Source organism: Meles meles, chromosome 17 (assembly GCF_922984935.1).
Source record: "Meles meles chromosome 17, mMelMel3.1 paternal haplotype, whole genome shotgun sequence".
Lineage (NCBI taxonomy): Eukaryota > Metazoa > Chordata > Mammalia > Carnivora > Mustelidae > Meles > Meles meles.
Window position 1 is genome coordinate 42,265,743 of NC_060082.1, and position 19,471 is coordinate 42,285,213.

At 42.7% G+C, this 19,471-nt stretch overlaps 1 protein-coding gene across 2 annotated transcripts in view; it reads right to left on the reverse strand.

Annotated features, from left to right (window-relative positions):
* TNR (tenascin R) overlaps positions 1-19,471 on the reverse strand; it is a 400,251-nt gene that overhangs the window by 11,137 nt on the left and 369,643 nt on the right. For both annotated transcript variants that reach the window (XM_045983701.1, XM_045983702.1), the window contains 2 exons: positions 3,127-3,278; positions 1,630-1,726 (listed from right to left, as the gene is read on the reverse strand). In XM_045983701.1, coding sequence (XP_045839657.1) covers positions 1,630-1,726; positions 3,127-3,278 — 249 coding nt within the window. The remainder of the gene's footprint in view (positions 1-1,629; positions 1,727-3,126; positions 3,279-19,471) is intronic.

Genomic DNA, 19,471 nt, shown 5'->3' on the forward strand with positions numbered 1-19,471 from the left:
AAATTTAAGTGCAGGATAGTTTGGCTACTTCACAGATAATGCAAAAATCATGGAATCAGTGCACAGCGACTGACATCTGGGGAACGCAAGTCCTGTGTGCCAGGGACCTGATCTATGTGCATTGTACTTGTCCCCCAAGCTGTGTGCCAACTCCTAGAAGGTAAAAATACTTCCTATTCACTTGACTTCTCTCTCAATGTCCTTATCTTACAGTTTCATTACTTACGTCAGCCAACACAGTTCTGAGCCTCTCATAGGTACTCGATAAATTCTTATCATTGATGGACCTATCGGTGCCTACGCTTTAAGCCCCTACCATCGCAGGCACGGTAACAGGCAAGGGGACTAAGAGATGGCCAAGATGTGGTCCTAGTCCTGAAAGAAGTTTCCATGGTACAGTCAAGAGGGACAGAAAGAAAAATGAACACTGTGTTTTGGGCCCACAAAAGAGGGAGTGGCCAATTCTCCCATAGGCAGAGGGTGAGAAAACTGCACAGCACAGGTTCTGTGGCAGACGAGGAGTGTAGCCGGGTCTTTCAGTATATCCAGACACACAACAGGATGTACAGGGTAAGGGGATGGTGGGCTGGGAGCACGTTCCTTGCAGAGGCAGCATTAATGGTTCTGAAGGTTTGGAGCTGGGTGCTGGCATGTGTGGAGGAGTGTGGGCGGGAGGCGTGGGGGGCTTCATGGTGGGGAGCCGGCTCCAGAAGTAGGTTAGGAAGGGTCTTGTCCCTCAGCGAAGGGGTTTGGCTTTCCTGGTGGCAATGAGGCGTCACTGAAAGGGTTTACAAATGGGGTTAACCACAGCTCAGATTCTGGGCATGAGGAAGACCGCCATGTGGTCAATGGAGTAATCCCGGAGGCAGGGAGGTCAGGTAGGGAGCTGTCGTGTGAGTGTCCAGGAGAAAGATAGTGAGGCCCCGATGACGTAGGGACCAGGATAGAGGGAGGAGACCACAAATAGGGAAGTCAGTTATGCGCCCTTCCCCCTGGCTCCCTGTATGTATCACTATGAAAATCTAAGCCAGGCCGAGACACAGGTAATCCATTTACTGCTTTCCGGGGTTGGCACTCCCGCCACCACCTTGATATCCACCGTCTCACACCAGCTCTGTTCTCAGTCTGCACCTCCCGCCTGTGTCAGACCTCTGGGAGATGGCAGGACACCCCAAAGGCGGTTTTCATTTTTCTCTTCCCTTGCCAAGTCAGGCAATAAGATTCCTCCGGGGAGCTGGGGCAGGGTGACTGTCTCCTCTTTCTCCCGACCTGCAGGCTGCCTGGCGGGTGCCCAGCATCTGAGAGGTGACCGGCCAGCTGGCTGGGTCCTGCGCCCCCTCCCCCACCAGGCAGCTCACTTCCTCTGTAGTTGCCTCATGTCAAGACCCATCAGCATAAGAGACTATTAATGAGGATGGGAAGAGACAGAGCAAAGAGGAAAACACCACAGTAAGATAAAAACAGATCAATAGCGGAGCCAAACAGAGCAAGAGGTACTGAAAGCAATTCACGAGCTGTCAACTTCTCAACGGACACGGTGTTTTGGATCATCCCAGATGGACACAGAAAGGAAGGAGGTGGACAAAGACCCGGGGCAGGGTTCCCAGGGTAAGCATGAAGGAGGATTACCCAGCCAAAACTCATCCTCCAGGTTCCCGAAGCCGACACGGTACTCAGCCCACTTGCGGAAAAAATCAGTTTGGCCGTTCTGCCGTCTCTGGAACACCTGTGGGGGAGACAGGAGAGGAAACACATGATGCTGAAGAAAATAAACCCTCATGAGTAAAATCACTGTAACGGAGTTTTCCAGCCGCCAGGACAAAGATGCTCAGATCAGGAACATTGCTGTACAGAGCTCAGTATCCACACGGCTGTTTTCGTAGTAAGAGATGCTCAGAGCTCTCCTCCGGAAGTGTGGAGGTCCCTGAAGAATAGGCCAGGGTGTGCCTTTGACACTAATTTGCACCCCTGCAGTGCAGAAAGGACTCAGAATCCATCTCAAGCCCCCAACTAGGCAAGGGGAAATAGGTTTGGCTCTCAAGTGAATCTTTTTGCAGCACCGAGGGCAGTAGAAAGCATTTCTCACCAAAAGAACAGGACCGACCCACATCAGCTAGTAGCTGTCACCATCCCATTGCAGGCAAAGCAACTGTATATCATTCACTTCCTGAGCTGTTTAAGTGCTAATTTCATTTAACCTCCAATGCATCAGCCTCAGCTTCAATTTCCAATTATGCTTTAAGAAGGAGGCACAAATATGTCAGAAACATAAAAGAGAATGCTTCCCCAGAGTAGCTTATGACCACAGCCACCATTTAACTCCATTAAAAATCTATCCATTTTGCACCAAGAAAAATTCTGTGTGTTCACAGCACTAGAGGGGAACTGCAGGAGGGCCGGGGGGCTGTGTGTGCACGCAGGGACAGAGCGAATGCTGGGCTCCTTTAGGGTCAGGCTGAGGGAACTCTCTTGTACGCACAGCGGGCTGCACTGCTAGCTGGGGCCATTTAGGACACTGTTCTTTCTCTTCTCTTGGTGTTGTCCTATTAGCTGTGGAGGGAGGCAGTGTCTTATTTTCCTGACTGCTGGTGCATCTGGAAGGCTGTGGCAGCTCTGGGGAAGAGCCAGGGAGGCCAGGGAACATGGGGACAGGGGTAGGTTTGGTAACTAGAGATGGCTATCCGTGCTCATCAGTTCCCCCATATGCAGACATCCCATAGAGCTCCCCATCGAGGCTCACCTCCTCCTGCAGACGGCCCGGGCCGCTCTCTCTGCTCCTTGACTACAGCTGCAGCCTTCAGCAGGCAAGAGTCCTGGGCCTATCAGAGCCATTCCTCCCTTTCCCTGGCACCCTCCTGCATTAACTACTGTCACACTAACTATTGGCCCCTTCACTGGACCCGGCCACTGCTGCCTTGATATGCTTAATCCTTCCAGTGCTTGGCCAAACCTATGACTGCGTTGCTAAGCGAGGGCCCGGAGGCAAGGACGAACCCCACCAGGGACAGGTGGAAGATGAATGAAGACTGGCCAGAGGATGGTGAAATTTGGATCCACAGACACCAAGCCAGATGGACCAGACCCTGAGGATGTTTGTGAGTGTGAAGAACAGTCCCAGATACTTACAATCCAGCCACCCCCATCTGTGGTCATGTCGCAGTACACCTGTAACTTCCGGCTTAGTTCTCCATTGAGGAAGATAGTGTAAACCCCACTCAGAGTGTCTCCATTCATCAAATGCTGGGCACAGTCTTGAGGATGAGGAAACACCCGGCCCCCTGCATAGGAAAAGAGGCAGTTTCCAGAAAGGATCCTTTCTCCTACAATGTGTAATGACATCTTGGATTGGACAAGGTTGTAAACGGCCTTGTGGTACTTCATCAAGAGCTGTAAGAAGTCTTTGCTGGATCTCAAGCCTTGTGTGGAGACCCCACATCTTCCTGCATTCCCCCCTCTAACGGATGTTGGATTACTGGAACAATATACAGTTTGGGGGCATCTGAGGACCAAGGATCTGGGTTCATAGTCTGGTTCCTTCCCTTACCGATTTGTTTGGTTTTAGGCAAATGGTCTGACTTCTCTGGGTATCAGTTTTCTTATCAGTAAAACAAGGCTAATAAAAAATCCCCCTCCCCCCACGAAGGGTGAAAGCGTGTTAATGCAGCTAGTGGGGTTACTCAGGTGATGATTACAGATGCACGGGCCACAATAGATCACTGTAGGGCCCACCTTTCTTTTTCTTCCCTTTTTTTAAAAAAAGATTTTATTTATTTTGGAGAGGGAGAGAGTGTGCATAGGAGCAGGGGAGAGGGCAAAGGGAGAGGGAGAGAGAAACTCAAGCAGACTCCATGCTGAGTGCAGAGCCCAACATGGGACTCGATATCACGACCCTGAGATCATGACCTGAACCAAAATCAAGAGTTGGATGCCTCACTGATTGAGCCACCCAGGCACCCCAGTAGGGCCCACCTTTCAAAGGATGACAGGTATTAAGCAAAACCTTCTGCCATTCTCACAGCAGCATGAAGGAATACCTACACAAGCTCAGAGTTAGCAAGAAGATGGATCTCTATTCCTTGCCCAAAACAATCTCCTGATTGGACTAAACAATCAAATGACCATGTTTTACAGTTCATTTTAAGGAAAGTGCAAGGGAAATAAATTGCTGCTCATCTTTCAGAGAGAACAGCCCAATTTGTAGAACAATATCTAATTAGCTAAAAGAGAAGCTTAAATCATGTATCTTGAAGAGCTTAGCTTCGGGGCAAATTTTAATGCTTAGCAGGCAAGCCAAGAAGCAGAGATCCTACTGGAGCTGATTCCTAGACCGCAGGAGTGGAAAGAGCAAGTAAAAGGGAGAGCTTGCCATGTAAGAAGTGGTTTGGATGATCTGTGCATGCAGTGATGTTCAGGGTCAACGGAATGAGGCTGATTCTGTTTTGCACCCTTGAACTGTAGCAGTTAGAAGGAGGCTGTGTAGGGACCTCACGTGTCAGTCACTACAGTGACCCCTAGTGGCGATACCGGCACACTACAGGTGCGTGGAGGGCAGCTTGGAGTCAGCTGTCGGGGAGGGAGGTCAGAGCAAGTGGACCTCCTTGAACACCCTGGTCAACAGATCATCTTCGAAGCATCCTGTGTTAGAAAGAGGTCGTGAGGGTTTAGTAGATCTGTGAACTCTAGCACAGGGACTGTCCAGCTTGCATACCACGGTCAAAATTTGCTCCCATGTAAGGTAGTTTAGAACAAGGGCACTGCCTTCTTCAGGCATGGTTGCAGCAGGGAGTAACAATACATTTCTACAGAACTTGTACTAAAGAAGGTGTGTTTTATTTCTATTTAATTCTTGCAAGAAACTTCAAGAGAAAGGCAGATTGTTATAGATCAGACAGATCACTATTTTGCAGAAAAGGAAACTGCAGTCAGCAAGATCACACAGCTTCCACAGGTCAGTTGAACTCAAGTTCTGAGACCCCAAGTCAAGTGCTCCCTGCACTTGGCTAAACAAGGAATAACATGTATACAGTTTACAGGAGTTATATCTATCCATACAGCAGGGAATTAATTGATGTTTGTATTTATCTTATAAGCATCCCAAAGGTTAAAGTTACCTCAAAAAGTTCTATGTTCAAATTAAACATCTTTATCCTCCAAACTGGTTTTCTGAAATAATTGCAGGAAAGCTCTAAACTTTCATCTGCAGCATGTCCTAGAGTCTGACAGAATTCTTAAACCCATGTATTCCTAGTGGTCCCAGTTACATGTCAGGGGACAAGTGGAAGTGAGCTCCTTCCCTCTTCCTGTTACATTGGGAGCACCATGATGATGTCCTGGCTCCCAAGCCTTTCTCTCCACCTGGTCTCTGCAGCAACCTGCCTGTCTGCATTCCTTTCTCCACTCTTCTCTCAATGGCTGACTTTCTCATTTTATGAGATCAGCACAAAATATTGTTGTGCTTTAGCTCATTCTTAAATAGTCCTTTTTTTTCTTAATCGATTTAACTCCTTAAAGGGGCCAGAACTCACAATTGTTTTTTTTCCAATATCCAGTATGTCCCCAACAGAACATCTTCCTCCCAAACCTCAAATTATAACAAATATACCTATAAGAGATGCCTGGGTGGCTCAGTCAGTTAAGCTTCTGACTAGCTCAGGTCATGATCTCAGGGTCCTGGGATCAAGTCCCACATTGGGTTCCTTGCTCGGTAGGGACCTGCTTATCCCTCTGCCTGCCTCTTTCTCTCACTCTGACAAATAAATAAATAAAATCTTTAAAAACAAATAAACAAAAACAAAACAAAAAAACAAATACACCTATTAAACCAAACCAAACTTTAGAATAGGTAAGTAAATGATGTTTTATGGTTTTCTTCATCTTGATGATGTAGATTATTTAATATTTAAATTATTGATACTTTCAAAAAGTTCGAACACACTTAGTTGTCTTAAAGGTAAACCTACAAAAAACAAATATAGTAATTGAGATGGCCTGCCCTGGAGACCTTTTTAGATACCTGGAAGAATGTCATATAAAAAAGGAATTCATGTTTTTTAAGTCAGAAAATGGGAATAAAATCAACTTAAGAAAAAAGTGGATTTAAGTGGTGTCAAAAGTTTGGAGAGATGAAGCTCCCAGACTATACCCTGGGAGAGGAAGGACTGTGTTTTCATCCTTCTGAGCCCCCCGCCACTGGGCTGGTTGGTGGAGGGGCTCACCACATGTGTTCAGGTCTGGTGCATGGTTGCTGGGTACACTTGTCTTACCTTTGACATGTTGTGAGGCCACCTGATTGTTTCTAGATTTGATTTAATCTGTGGCCTTATTGGAAAGTCAATCAATAAACATTTTGCCTGCATAGAATATCAGGAGCAAAAACTGGGATTTTTACCTCCTGGGCACTTGGAGAAGACACGTCTACCATGAAACCACTCTTCTCAATCCCTCTCGAGCCCTCAGTATTACCAGAGTTTTGCCTCCCACTACAAGTCCTTGATCAGATCATTATTCCTTTTCATCAGATGAGAGGAGGCAGAGGCTCACTAATTCCCAAATGGGGACTTCATTAAAGTTCAGATTCCTGAGTTCCATGGCAGATGAACTAAGTCAGAATGTTGAGGGATAGCAGGGGATCAGTGTCTTACCAGATCTCCCCAGATGAATCTGAAGAGCAGCTAGATTTGAACCCCACTCTTTCTCTGGTACATTTTCCTCTTCTCATAGAGGCCAAGAGGTGGAATTGGTAAGCTAGACTATGCCCCTGAGGGGCCTGGTGGTCTTCTTTCTCTGCTTAGGTCCTGTGATCTAGTGACTCTAGAGAGAATGTCTCGGTCTGTCTGTCTCTCCTGCCCTCCCCTATTTCCTTCTCTCCCTTTCCTTTCCTGTCTTTTCCAGTAGGTATGTCTTTTTTTTTCTTTTTAGATTTATTTATTTATGAGAAAAAGAGAGAGAGAGACCATGAGGGAACATGGTGGAAGGGAGAAAACCTCAAGCAGACTCCCCTGGAGAACAAAGCCCAACATGGTGCTCCATCTCATAACCCTGAGATCAGTGACCTGAGCTGAAATCAAGAGTCAGACACTTAACTGACTGAGCCACCCATGTACCTCCAGTAGGTATGTCTTGAGCAGGCTGGTCCCAAGATTTAGACAGGGTGGCACAGTAAAGGGAGGGAATAAGAGATTCCATTTATTCTTGAGTTTAAACCTTGTGTTCCAGTTTTCCTATTAAAATTCTGCTTTGAGGGTTCTTAGAACTTGGCTTAGCTAATAATAAAGAATGCACTGGTTCTTGCTCTGCTGGGTTCCTTGTGCATATACTGTGATTTCATACATTCATAGGACATTGTCAGGACAGATTTCAGGCATCCCTAGCTCTCTGGATGTTATACCATCTAATATCATCAGAATCTCACCTTTCACCCTAACATAGATCATTCCAATAATTCTTCTGAAGGCAGAAATTTTAGGACCAAGAGCAAAACTGGAAGGCTTTTGTTTCCTTTTGTACAATAACTGAGGCCTGGCCTGACAAAGAGGCTTTGTTGTTGTTGTTTTTGTTTTTGTTGTTGTTGTTTAAACACAAGCTGTGGTGATTGCCAGGTTAAGAGGAAAGCAATGCCTAGTGATCTGTACACTGAAGTGTCTTGTGGTTAAGTGTTTCTAGATGTAATTGTGAGATCAACAGGACTGAGGCACTCACTGGAAGAATTGCTCAGAAATTGGTTTGTGTTGGGCATCTGAAGGCTGAGTGTGGAGTGGAGTGAAGCGAGCTACGTGACACACAGCACAATCAGATTACCCTCAGCCAGCTGGGAGTGAAGGAAGAGACTCTTCTGTCCCTGCTCTGTTCCTTACTTGTTTTGTGTTCTTGGATGTAGTCTTTAAAATGGCCAGAGTTGATGGCTTTGGAGAGTATCTGCCTCCTGCCCTTTCTTCTGGCCTTAGCATCAGGACCAAAGCCACAATGCCAGGATTTCCCTCTGAGGACAGCCTGTGCACATCTCTGTGTAACTACACAGCAAAGTGTGCCATTCCACAGAAGTACAGGTGACTGCCTCTGGTCACCAGCGCTTAGGCTGTTCTTCCCAGAAGTGGGTTTTTGCTTGCAGGTTTGTGGAGGGCAGTTTGAGGTCATGGATAGGGCAAAGTTACTTGTTCGCCCCACATGGGCTGTGAAAACCTACCACTTTAGCCTCTTTAATAGCATCTTCTAATTCATTTACCTGTTTATTCTTTTATGTATTTATTCAACAAACATATGGGGGGGCATCTGTTGGGTTCTGAATACTGGGCTAAGAGATAATATAAAAAATGAAAGGATACAGTCCCACCTTTCAGATTGCTCACACTCTGGTGGGAGAAACAGATAATTATAACCCCAAGTTCTAAGTGCTCTGGGAAAGAGATAAGCAGAGGGAACTATTAAAATGTGGAGGTGGGCATGTGGTGAAATTTGGTGCTGATGAGGGTAGGGTGAGCGGCAGAGCTTGGGATGGGACAGGATTAGCAAGCGCTAATCAGAAAGCACACTTATTTTAGGAAGTTAGAAGTAATCTGTAGAAGTTAGCTACAGACTGGTGGGGGAAGGGTGTCCCAAGTCAGCACAAAAAGCATGGCCTATTTTGGGAAGCTGCGGAGTTAGCCAGAAGCTGGGTTGGGTGGATAAAGGAGAGCCTCAGGAAGGTAAGCAGGGATGGGATCATTCCATTTAAGGAGTTAAACCTTCTCAGGTGGGCTACAGAATGAAGAGATCACTGATGGACTTTAAGCTCAAGTTTTTTTTTTTTTTTTTTTTTGTTAAAGATTTTTTTTTTAATTTATTTATTTGACAGAGAGAGATCACAAGTAGATAGAGAGGCAGGCACAGAGAGAGAGAGAGAGAGAGGGAAGCAGGCTCCCTGCTGAGCAGAGAGCCCAATGCGGGACTCAATCCCAGGACCCCGAGATCATGACCTGAGCCGAAGGCAGTGGCTTAACCCACTGAGCCACCCAGGCGCCCCTAAGCTCAAGTTTTTAGAAAGATTTTTCTTCCTGTGGGGTGAAGAATGAATTCGATGGGGGTAAGATTGGAGGTAAGACCCATTCAAGAGGGAGTCTGGGTGGAGAGGTGACAAAAACTTTTAAGGATGTAATAGGAATAGAGAATCAGCTGAACAACAGACAATTTGGATGCTTTTATTTGAAGCATTTCTGAGGAAGGTCCTCAAGTTCTGTAGACCACCTGCCTTCTGCCCACCATGGGTAAACACAATAAACTTCTGAATCTTCCTTTCAGAGATCAGCTGAAGACACTGTGGTAGAGAAATGTTCTGACATAATTTGCCTTATTTCTTGGATTCATTTATATCAGGAGACCCAGTTCTAAGGCACATTAGTCGATCAGACTGGCAGCTGTCAGCCTGGCCCCTCCCTGTGGCTCTTGAATGGACATGGCAGGGAGAGGACTGGGTCATGGTAATACCTCCTGCTTTGTCTTTTCCTGCCATTCTGACCCTAATTATGTTCACTATCCATTTTTTGGAAGAGTGATTTTTTTTTTAAGTACTGTAGATGTGATCCTATCTCATCCTATCTCTCCCTTGCCAAAAACCCTCCAATGGGGCGCCTGGGTGGCTCAGCGGGTTAAAGCCTCTGCGTTCGGCTCAGGTCATGATCCCAGGGTCCTGGGATCAAGCCCCGCATCGGGCTCTCTGCTTGGCTGGGAGCCTGCTTCCTCCTCTCTCTCTCTCTCTCTGCCTACTTGTGATCTCTATCTGTCAAAAAAATAAATCTATAAAAAAAAAATTAAAAAAAAAAACAAACCCTCCAATGGCTTCTTCAGTGCAATGGCTCCAATTGCAATTAGAGGAAAATCAGAAAGCCTTACCTTGGCCTAGAAAGCCCTATATGCTCTGGTAAAGCCTTGTATTTCCCAACCTGACTGGCTCTTTTCTAATCTGCTGAACATGTCAAACTTATTCCTCCTTTGGAGTATGGTAATTACTCCTACTATGTCTGGAATGCTCCTCTTGTGTGATTCACTCTGATCATTCAAGTCCTGGCTCAAATGTCTCAGCTCAAAAGGAGGCCTTCCTTGACCATCCCAGTTGAGGCCAGAGTCTATGGTAGTGGAAGGAAGTGACAATCAGAAAATGCTTTCTCCCATACAAATTGTCCTAGAAGTTAGCTCTTGTATCTGTCCCTTTTCCATTAGTGTTTATTTTTTTAAATAATATTATCACTATTTGAATTTACCCTATTTCCTTCCTTTGTCTATTCCCAATTGCTTCATCCCTTTGAATATAAGTTTCAGGAGGGAGGGCATCTGGCTCATCTTATTCAGCACTTTATCCTCAGAACTTAGAATAGTATTTGACCCATGGTAGATGCTCAATCAATATTTATTAAATGTACCATAATATGTGATCTATATCCACCCCTATGATTATAAAAAGAGAAATTAAAATTAGTTTTTCTGAAAACATTTGGGACAATGCAATTAAAAACTGGTCAGATGGAAACCTGTGTATAGTGACATATAAGGTCCTTCTATAACATTCACAATGCATCCTACAACCTATGGCAGACAGTTTGAGGTTTGGTGAAATTTACTGCCCCTATCCAATAAAGTGATCACATATCCCTGTCCACCTGAATAGTATATACAATTATGTGTAAATAAATTTAACAACTTAGATGAACTGGGCCATTTCCTTGACAATCACCATCTACCAAAAGTCACCCAAGATGAATGGTTAACCTGAATAATATGATAACTATTAAAGAAATTGAATCTGTAGTTAGGACCCTTAGAAAAAGTACCTTTGGGCCCAGATGGGTTCATTATTAATTCTAGCAAACATTTAAAAAAGGAACATCACCAATTTTACACAATCTCTTCCAGAAAATGAAAGTGGAGGGAATATTTCCAACTATTATTGAATAATAAGGCCAGCCTTTCCTGATACAAAAAACCCCGAAAAAACAGTACAAAAAGAGAGAGAGAGAGTAGGTTAGAAAAGAGATTTGAAGACCTGTTTTTGCTTCTCCCCCATATTGTCATGGACTAATCATTACCTACCTTTTCACATGTACTTTGTTCTTCGCTAATACACCCATAATAGACATAGCAGTTGATAACTCCAAAGGAACATGAGCCCACAGGCCAGAGTATTCATCATTAGAGAGTAAGACTAACACGAAAGAAAGACCACAAGCACTATGACATCCATCACTTGACGCAGAATTATTAGAATAGAGGGTCCAAGATTAAATTAAGCCTGATACGTCACTTTTTTAAGGAAGTAGGGAAGGATATTAACAATATGAAAAAAGAACAAAAATTATGAATATTTAGTAGAGTTATTAGACATGAACAATGTAATAGTTGAAGGTAAGAACACAATGGATGGAATGAATGAGGGATTCAGAATCAGCTGAACACAAATAAGTGAACTGGATGATCAGATTGAGGAACTTTCTGAAAAGACTAAAAGTCAAGATAAAGAAAAGAAAACATAAAGACAAAGTTAAGAGATTTGGAAGAGAGAATATAAATTCCAACATCTAGCTAAAGAAGTGCTAAAAGGGGGAAATAAAAACAAAGAAGTGTTTAAAGAAATAATGAAGATAAATGTCTCAGAATTAAAGATAAAACACCTCTGATTTACAGGGCTTTCAGAGTGTCAGACTGAGGATAAAAAGAAAAACAAACCCCAAAACATATAGTGAAGTGGAAGACTGTAAAAAATAAAGAAAACATTCTAAAAGCTTCTAGAAAGAGCAGCCCACCTCCAGGGGAACACAGATCAGACTGACAGCAGACTTCTCAGTAACAACATTGGATATGAAAAGACAATTGAATACTTTAAAATATGAAGGAAACAAGTATTTGAATCTGGCATTTTATACCTCTGATCACACTGCAGTTCAAATGTGAGGGTATGATTAAAAAAATGCTCTAGGCATATGAGATTTCATGAGGATTTGCCTTACAAAATCCTTTATGGAAAATCTAGAGTAAGAACACAATTCAGAAGAGTAACAAATGCTAAAGTTCTAAAAAGAGTGATTAAATACTTGAGTAAAATGTCTTATTTTTGCCTTAAATAAAAGACTACCATAAAAGAAGAGAAAAAAAAAGAAAGCCTATTTATAACAACCCAATTTTAGCCCAAATCTAAGCAGGGTTTGTTGGGGGGAAGGTGAATGAGGGGGTGAGGAGGAGCCCAGAGGGGTTTGAGAACATACTCAAATACCTGGATTGCTGTAGGGAGACCTACTAATCTATTTAAGAAATCAATAGGGTCAAAGAAACATGAACATGGGTCTTGAGTCCAAAAGCTGGTTCTTTGAAAATATTAATATTAATAAGACTCATTAGGAAATAAAGAGAGAAGCTGACAAAAATAAAATGAAAAAAGAAAAAGAGCTGCAGATATAGTAAAGATTAAAATCTCTTGAAGAATTTTATCCTATTAAAATTTAAGACTCAGGTGAAATGAATAAATTCCTAGAAGGTTAGAAAGAGTCACAACTGGTGCAAGAAGAAACCAAGACCTTGGCTATAAACCAAGACCTTGGCCAAGACCTTGGTAGAAGTACCAGTCAAACATCTCACGTTCCTAAAACAAAGAGAAACAACCAAAACAACAACAAAATATCCCCAGTGGTTTTAGTGATGAGTTCTGCTGAAAGTTATTCCAGAAAGAGTACAAAAAATCATGAACACTGACCAGATTTTTTTTTTTTTAAATGAAGCTAGTGAAACACGAATTTCAAAAAACTCAGTAAGGAGGTATATACACAAGAAAACATGTATAGGTCAATGTCACTTATGATTGTAGATGTAAATAGGCTAAAAGAAATTTTAGCTAATCAAACCAAGCTGTGCATTAAAAAAAAAAATCACATTCAGTGAAGTTTCTCCTAGGAATGTAAAGAAATGTATAAAAAAAAATCTATCAAGGTACTTCATCTCGTTATTAAGATAAAGGATAAACATTATATAATTAACTCAATCAATGAAGAAAAAAGCCATTGGATAATGTTTAGCAACAAAGTTTATCATGAAAACTCTTAGCTTCAAATAGAAGAAAATTCTGTGACTTAAATGTTTTAAACTTCAAATCTAAGCGAATATTATACTGGTTTATTTAAGATTAGCCAATTACATATTTATTTTATTTTAGAAAAGCTTAAATAACTGTTTCTTTTCCCCATCAAAAGGAGGTCTAAAAATGAAGACTTAGCAAAAATTATGCAACATGAAGCTGCCATTAAGCATTCCTTTTAAGAATGAGAATGAGTCAAAGTTACCTAGTACCACTGTTTAGCTGAACATAGTTCTTGAGGTCCCAGCTAAAGTGACAGGGAAAGAAAATTAAATAAATCAGAGGCATAAGTATTAGAAATATATAGATAAAAACCATCATTATTTGTAAATGATATAAAACTTTTACCTAAAAATATTAACAGAAATAATAGATAATTTGTGTTAATGAAAGAGCTCAGCAGGATTGCTGGGTGTAGGATCAATATACAAAAATACACAAAAATCCATAGCATTTTTCCATATCAGCAATAACCAACTAGAAAATAATTTTTAAATTTCGATACCAGTCATCAAGCAATAAGAAATTATAAAATGTTTAGAAATGAGCCAAGAGCATAACGTTATGAGAAATACTTAGAGTCCTATGAAAGAACACAAAGATGATTTGAATAAAAGAAGAGATATATTTTTAGAAGGGATGACTTAGTAGTCTAAAGATGTCAGTTGTCCCCAAATTACTTTATACATTTATTGCAATTCTAGTCTAAATTCAAGTTGAGATTTCTTTTGGGGAACTTGATAAACTTGTTCTATGAAAAACAAAGGTCACCAAAGAGCTATGTCGAATCGAAAAAGAAAAGTGAGGTAAAACAATTCTTTGTTTTATCAGTTATGGAGAGATTAATGTTAAGATATTAAGTAACAGATATGAAAACACAATGTAGTGTTCACAAAAGAACAGATAAATAGATCATGGACTACAATATGAGTTCAGAGTTCGGAGACAGATTCATGTACATATGGGAGCTTAATAAACAGTAAAACACCACAAATTAATGGAGAATAGATGGATTATTTAGTAAATGACGCTGAGGAAATTGGCTCACATACAAAGACAAAGAAAACTACATCCTAACTTGATACCATAATATTGAAAATAGACTAAATATAAGAAAAATGTAGAAAGATAATAAAGGTATGTATAGAAGAGTATCTTTGTGTCCCACAGGCAGGGAAAAACATAAAGACTTTAAAAGCTCAAATAATGATAGCTATTACTCATCTAGCACAGGAAGTCTGATAGAAAGATAGACAATGTGAACAGACAATTTACAGAAAAAGGCAACCTGAAAGGCTAACAAGCATAGATGAGATGTATAAACTCAAACTTGTTATTATTTAAAGAAATTCATCTAGAAAATGAAATATCAATTATGCCTATTAGACTGTCAGAAGTTACAAAGTTGGGTCATGTCAAGTCGTTAGAAATGATACATGTCATTAGGAAACAGGTGCTTTCCTGCCCTGTTGTAGGGGTTGTGGACTAGAATATCCATCTCAAAGAGCAATACTCCATTAAACAGTGCAAACACATACCCACGACCCAGTCATTCCTCTTCCGGGTGTATATCCCAAAGGTATTGCCTCACTGACCCACAAGTGGACACATACAAGGTACTCTCGGCAACACCATTTGTAGTGTGGGAGGTTGGGGACTGTCTGATGTCCATCTTGGGAGGTTAAAGTGATGGGTGAACAGCATGCAGTATTTTGTAACAGTTGGAAGCAAAGACTAGATGCACATACGACATGGGTGGATCCTAAAACTAGCAATGAGTAGAAAACAGGGGAACAAGGGATGAGTTACCTAGTCCAATACCATTTACATATCTTTAAAATATTTCTACTCAAAACTTTTCCAAGAACACATTTTTCCAAAAACACATATAAACAAGAGGGCACAGATTCAACACATTCATTATTGCAACCATTCAGAATGGTTGCATATAAAAGGTGGACGAAGAGATGAGGCTAGGAGGAAAGAAATGTACAGGTACAGAGAGGGATCTTGCTGGAGATTGACATTGGCGATGGGAGATAAACTGAGTGGTATGGTTGATTCAGATGGCTCCTCTGAGACCCACCCATCTATCCCCATTGGACTTATGGAATGGTTTGTTCAAATGCAGTGCTTAGTGCCCTGCCTCTGCTTAGTGCCCTGCCTCCTTCCACACAATCAGGTGTCAAGGGAAGGAGAAGGTGGACTTCTCCTTTGGGGGCGGGGCGTTGCTTGTTTCCATGAAGCCAGCAGCAGTCCAACTGTTTCTAAGTAGTGGAGCAGAGAGAAGCCCCCTGTTTCCCTACTTTGGTCAAGGCGGAAGTGTGGTGTATGTAAGAATAGAAAGCGGTGGACAGTGGTCACTGGACTTCCCAAGTGATAATTACATGGATTTGCATGATCCACTATCTGTCGTCCCAGGACCCAGGATTTGCCAAACTTTACTAACTTTTACAGCTTCAAAAATTGTAGCTTGTGTTAGAGTAGACTCCCAGAGTTTTTGTGAAAAGCCCCAGAGAGCAGCTCAGCCTGGATGTGGGATAGGACTGGAGCAAAGGCAATAAAGAAAACTTCTCATTACTCATCTCTGGGCACCTCCACAAATGATTGTCTTCGCTTAACCTCAAGGTCAAGACAACCTATTTTATAGTGTTCACTGTCTCTGAGGACAAGCTTTAGTGAGCGTCTTGTTTGCTTCTTATAGTATTAAAAGAGACAATGAAACCTGCCTCTCAGAAGATCATTTCACCAACTCTCTGTTGCTCTACGGGGAATATTTGTTTCCTCATTTATATTCATGTCTCTGAAAGACAAGTAGACCTTGAATGAAATTTCAGGCGACAGTAAATTATAAATAATGTATCCATATTTTTTCTCTTCTATACTACTTGTATTTAATTCCCCCCAGAGTCTTGTGCAAACACCAAAGACAAGAGGACAGGAAGCTATTAACATGATGGAAAGAATGAAATGGCAGGAAGGCAACAAGGGAAGATATCTTGATCAAAGAAAAGTTTTTGAGGTTTTGTGGAAGTGAGTTCTTTTCTTTTGGTTCTCTTTCTTTCTCTCTTATTTTTAAAAACATCGAAACTCTTTTCCAGACCATTAAGTAGACATCTGCTTGAAATGAGTCTCTTATTTTGGCCCACCGAAGGCAAGAAGAGGATTTGTCGGTGGATGGAGGCCACTCAGGGCTCTAGGCTCTTTCGTTCCATAAGACCAGGCATAAAAAATGCGTAGAACAATCAGCTGAGATCAGCCCATCCTAAGAATAGGATGCTGCTAAGTGGAAAGCTCAGGTACTGTCAATGAAGTCGGAAAGGATGCTGGTTACTAGAATGAAATTAGCCTCTAAATCCATCAGCCCTGATTTGCTGTCACATAGGATGCTCTGGTGTTTTTTTCAGACGTCTTGCTCAGCAGGAATAATTCATGGGGTTCAGACTGGCAGCACTCCAGTCTTTCAAGGAAGTGAAATGACTCTCTGCTCTTCATTTTTGCTTCTGTCTTCTCCTCCTCCTCCTTCTTCTTCCCCTTCTCCTCCTCCTCCTCCTCCTCTTCCACCTCCTCCTCCTTTTCCCTCTTCTCCTTCTCCCTTTCTTCTTTTTAGGCAAATAGGGGACCACAGATGGAGCATGAAGGTGAACTAAGTGGCTCCCCTGTATGTGTGTGTCATGTGGGGGGTGTCAGTGAGGGTCCCATTAGAGAGGCAGGGAGAGGATGAGCTGGGAAGTGTTTAGTGTCAGGGCAGGCAGAATCGGGTTCAAGGCACAGCCTCTGTGACCACTCTTCCCAGAGGAAGCCCAATCTTAAGGGATCTTTAGGTGATCTCTAGGGATGACAGGAGGATCCTGGTGTGAGTATCATCCACCCTGTACCCTGGAGGCCCCTTCTCCTGGACTCCTCAAGGTGTCTGGCTCAAGCCACCCATCAGGCAAACTCGAATCTTTGCCTTCTTGAGAACATCCTGATTCCCACATTTAGGAAGCTGGTACTCTCACGTTCTTTTCCTCCTTAGTATAGTATGCTTTTGGCGGGGGAGTTGGAGGGCAGGGGCTAGGAACAGTGGGGGAGGGGCATGGCACAGGCAGTGAAGACTCACTAATGTTGACACGTATAGGCTTAGTGTAATTCGTTCCCGGAAATTTACATTTGGGGTGGGAGAAAGAACCTGAAATTAGAGGGACTTTGGGCATCATACTCTGAAGGAAGAACCTCTTTGCCTGTCCCATACCTGTGATGGATGTTGAAAATCTCCTATAGCTTTTTTTTTTTTCCACCAGAAACCCCTCTTCCATGCTCTACAGCTGCAACTATTCTACTCAACCAGCATTTATCACATCTGCTATTTGTCAGGCTTTGTGCAAGGTACTTTCCTGTGCTTTACTTCTGTCCACAAACTTCTCGTTCTGCACCTGGTCATTTCAGTGGGTTCTGATAAATCTCTATGACAAAATCAGCAGAGTGTGGTATGCATCAATGACTTAAATTTGAATTTGAGCTTTATAGTCAAACTTGGCAAGGGCTTCCAAACATGGATATACTTTTGCTCCACTGGCCTCTCTTACACGAAGCTGCCACAGGGGTGTTCAATAGTTTGGGTCTGGAATCCCAAATCCCGCTGGAGCCTCAGTGAGATCCAATGAGCAGAGGGTTAACTGTTCATGAAAATCTGGAGAGGAGGCCAGTGTAGTAGTGGCTTTGTTTGGTGAACAGTGCGGAGAGACCATGAGGATGTAGCTAGGTGTTTGTTTCTTTGTCTTTATGAAACAGCCAGTGGCGGGCACAGAAGCTGGTAGAGTAGGATAGCCCAGGTAGATCTGAGCAAGGCACCGTTGCCAGATACTGCAGAAACCTAAGGCATATTGTCGTACTGCTCACAACCTAGCTGCGGCATTGCTAGCATGGGAATTAAAACTTATACGACACTGAGCAAGCACTGAAATCAATGCATTTGGGGGATGATTTAGACCTAATAAATATGCAAATTGGGAGCTCTGTTTATGTTTCTGTCATCTGTGTCCTTTTTATGGGAAAGAAATTCTTAATTCAGTGAAAAGCTCCAGTCCATGGGTCTTTGGGTAGTAGCTTGAAAAGAAGGACCATGGAAGACCCTTTAACCTGTGAATATGCAGGGAAGGGCTTGGACACGGGAGGGTAGCACCTTGACACTGAGATAAGCCACTCTGTGAAAGAGTATGGAGGGTGAGTGTAATTGACATCAGCTCCATAGAGAGATCAAGTGTCATCCAAGTTCTACTTGGTCAAGACCTTAGATTCATGTTTGGTGATGTGACTGAAGCTTATTTTTGTTTTTTAATTAAAAAAATGTTTTTCTGATTAATTTAGTCATTGTAGACACTCTGTAAGATATTAAAAATGTAAACAAGGAGGGGAAAGAGGACTGATTCATAACCTCACTACCCTAAAGATCCACTGGTAACATTTGGGTGTGTTTGATCCATTGTCCTGCTTTGTCATTTAGAACAAGTCCACAGAGAGAGGCACCTGGGTAGGGATGGGGGATCTTCTGTCACCTCCTTCACGATTGGGGGAATGGGCTCTGGGACAAGGCAGGATTCCAGTCATCCTGGTATGCTGGGATGGCAGGCAGACATACATCGAGGGATAAGGGATATGCTCACACTTGCCCCACAAATGTGCATAGCCAAACCCCTACGATGTGGGGCAGGAAGACAGTTCAAAGTCTGGACTGGGCAGTTCCACAATACAGACTCTAGATAGGGACCCTGGGAAGTGACAGAATGGATTGGTAACAGACACAGTCTCCACAACCAGATCAACTGGAGTCAAATCCCAGTTCTCTTACATAAGAGCAGTGGGGGTCTTGGATGAGTTACCTCCCATGTGGCTCAATTTCCTCCTCTGTGAATGGGGATAATAGAACATACTTCGTAGGCTGTCATGATGACTGAATTAGGTAATACATGTAATGCAGTCAGAACAGTGCCTATTGTTAGCTTATTTCTTCCTATACAAATTAGGACACTCTTATCCCTTATGGGCATTTTCAGGTAATTTCTCCTGATACTTATTTGGAGGAAGGCAGGAGGAGCAGTTGGATTCAGAAGCAGAAGACCCTGGTTGTAGTCTGACCCAGCCACTTACCAACCACGCAAGTTATTTGATTTCCATGCACTCTGTTTCATCATCTGTGAAATGGGGGTAATAAGTCCCTCCCCACGAGTTGTTCGTTGAGACCACAGGATGCAAAAGTACTTTGTGTATGGAGAAGAACCCTAGATTTAATATGGAGGGTTTACTCTTGGCGCTTTTATTAAGTGATTCTCTGGTTATAGGCAGCAGAGGAATCAAGGAGGGAAGGATGAACTTTGCTGGGAAAACACTTGCAGAAAATCT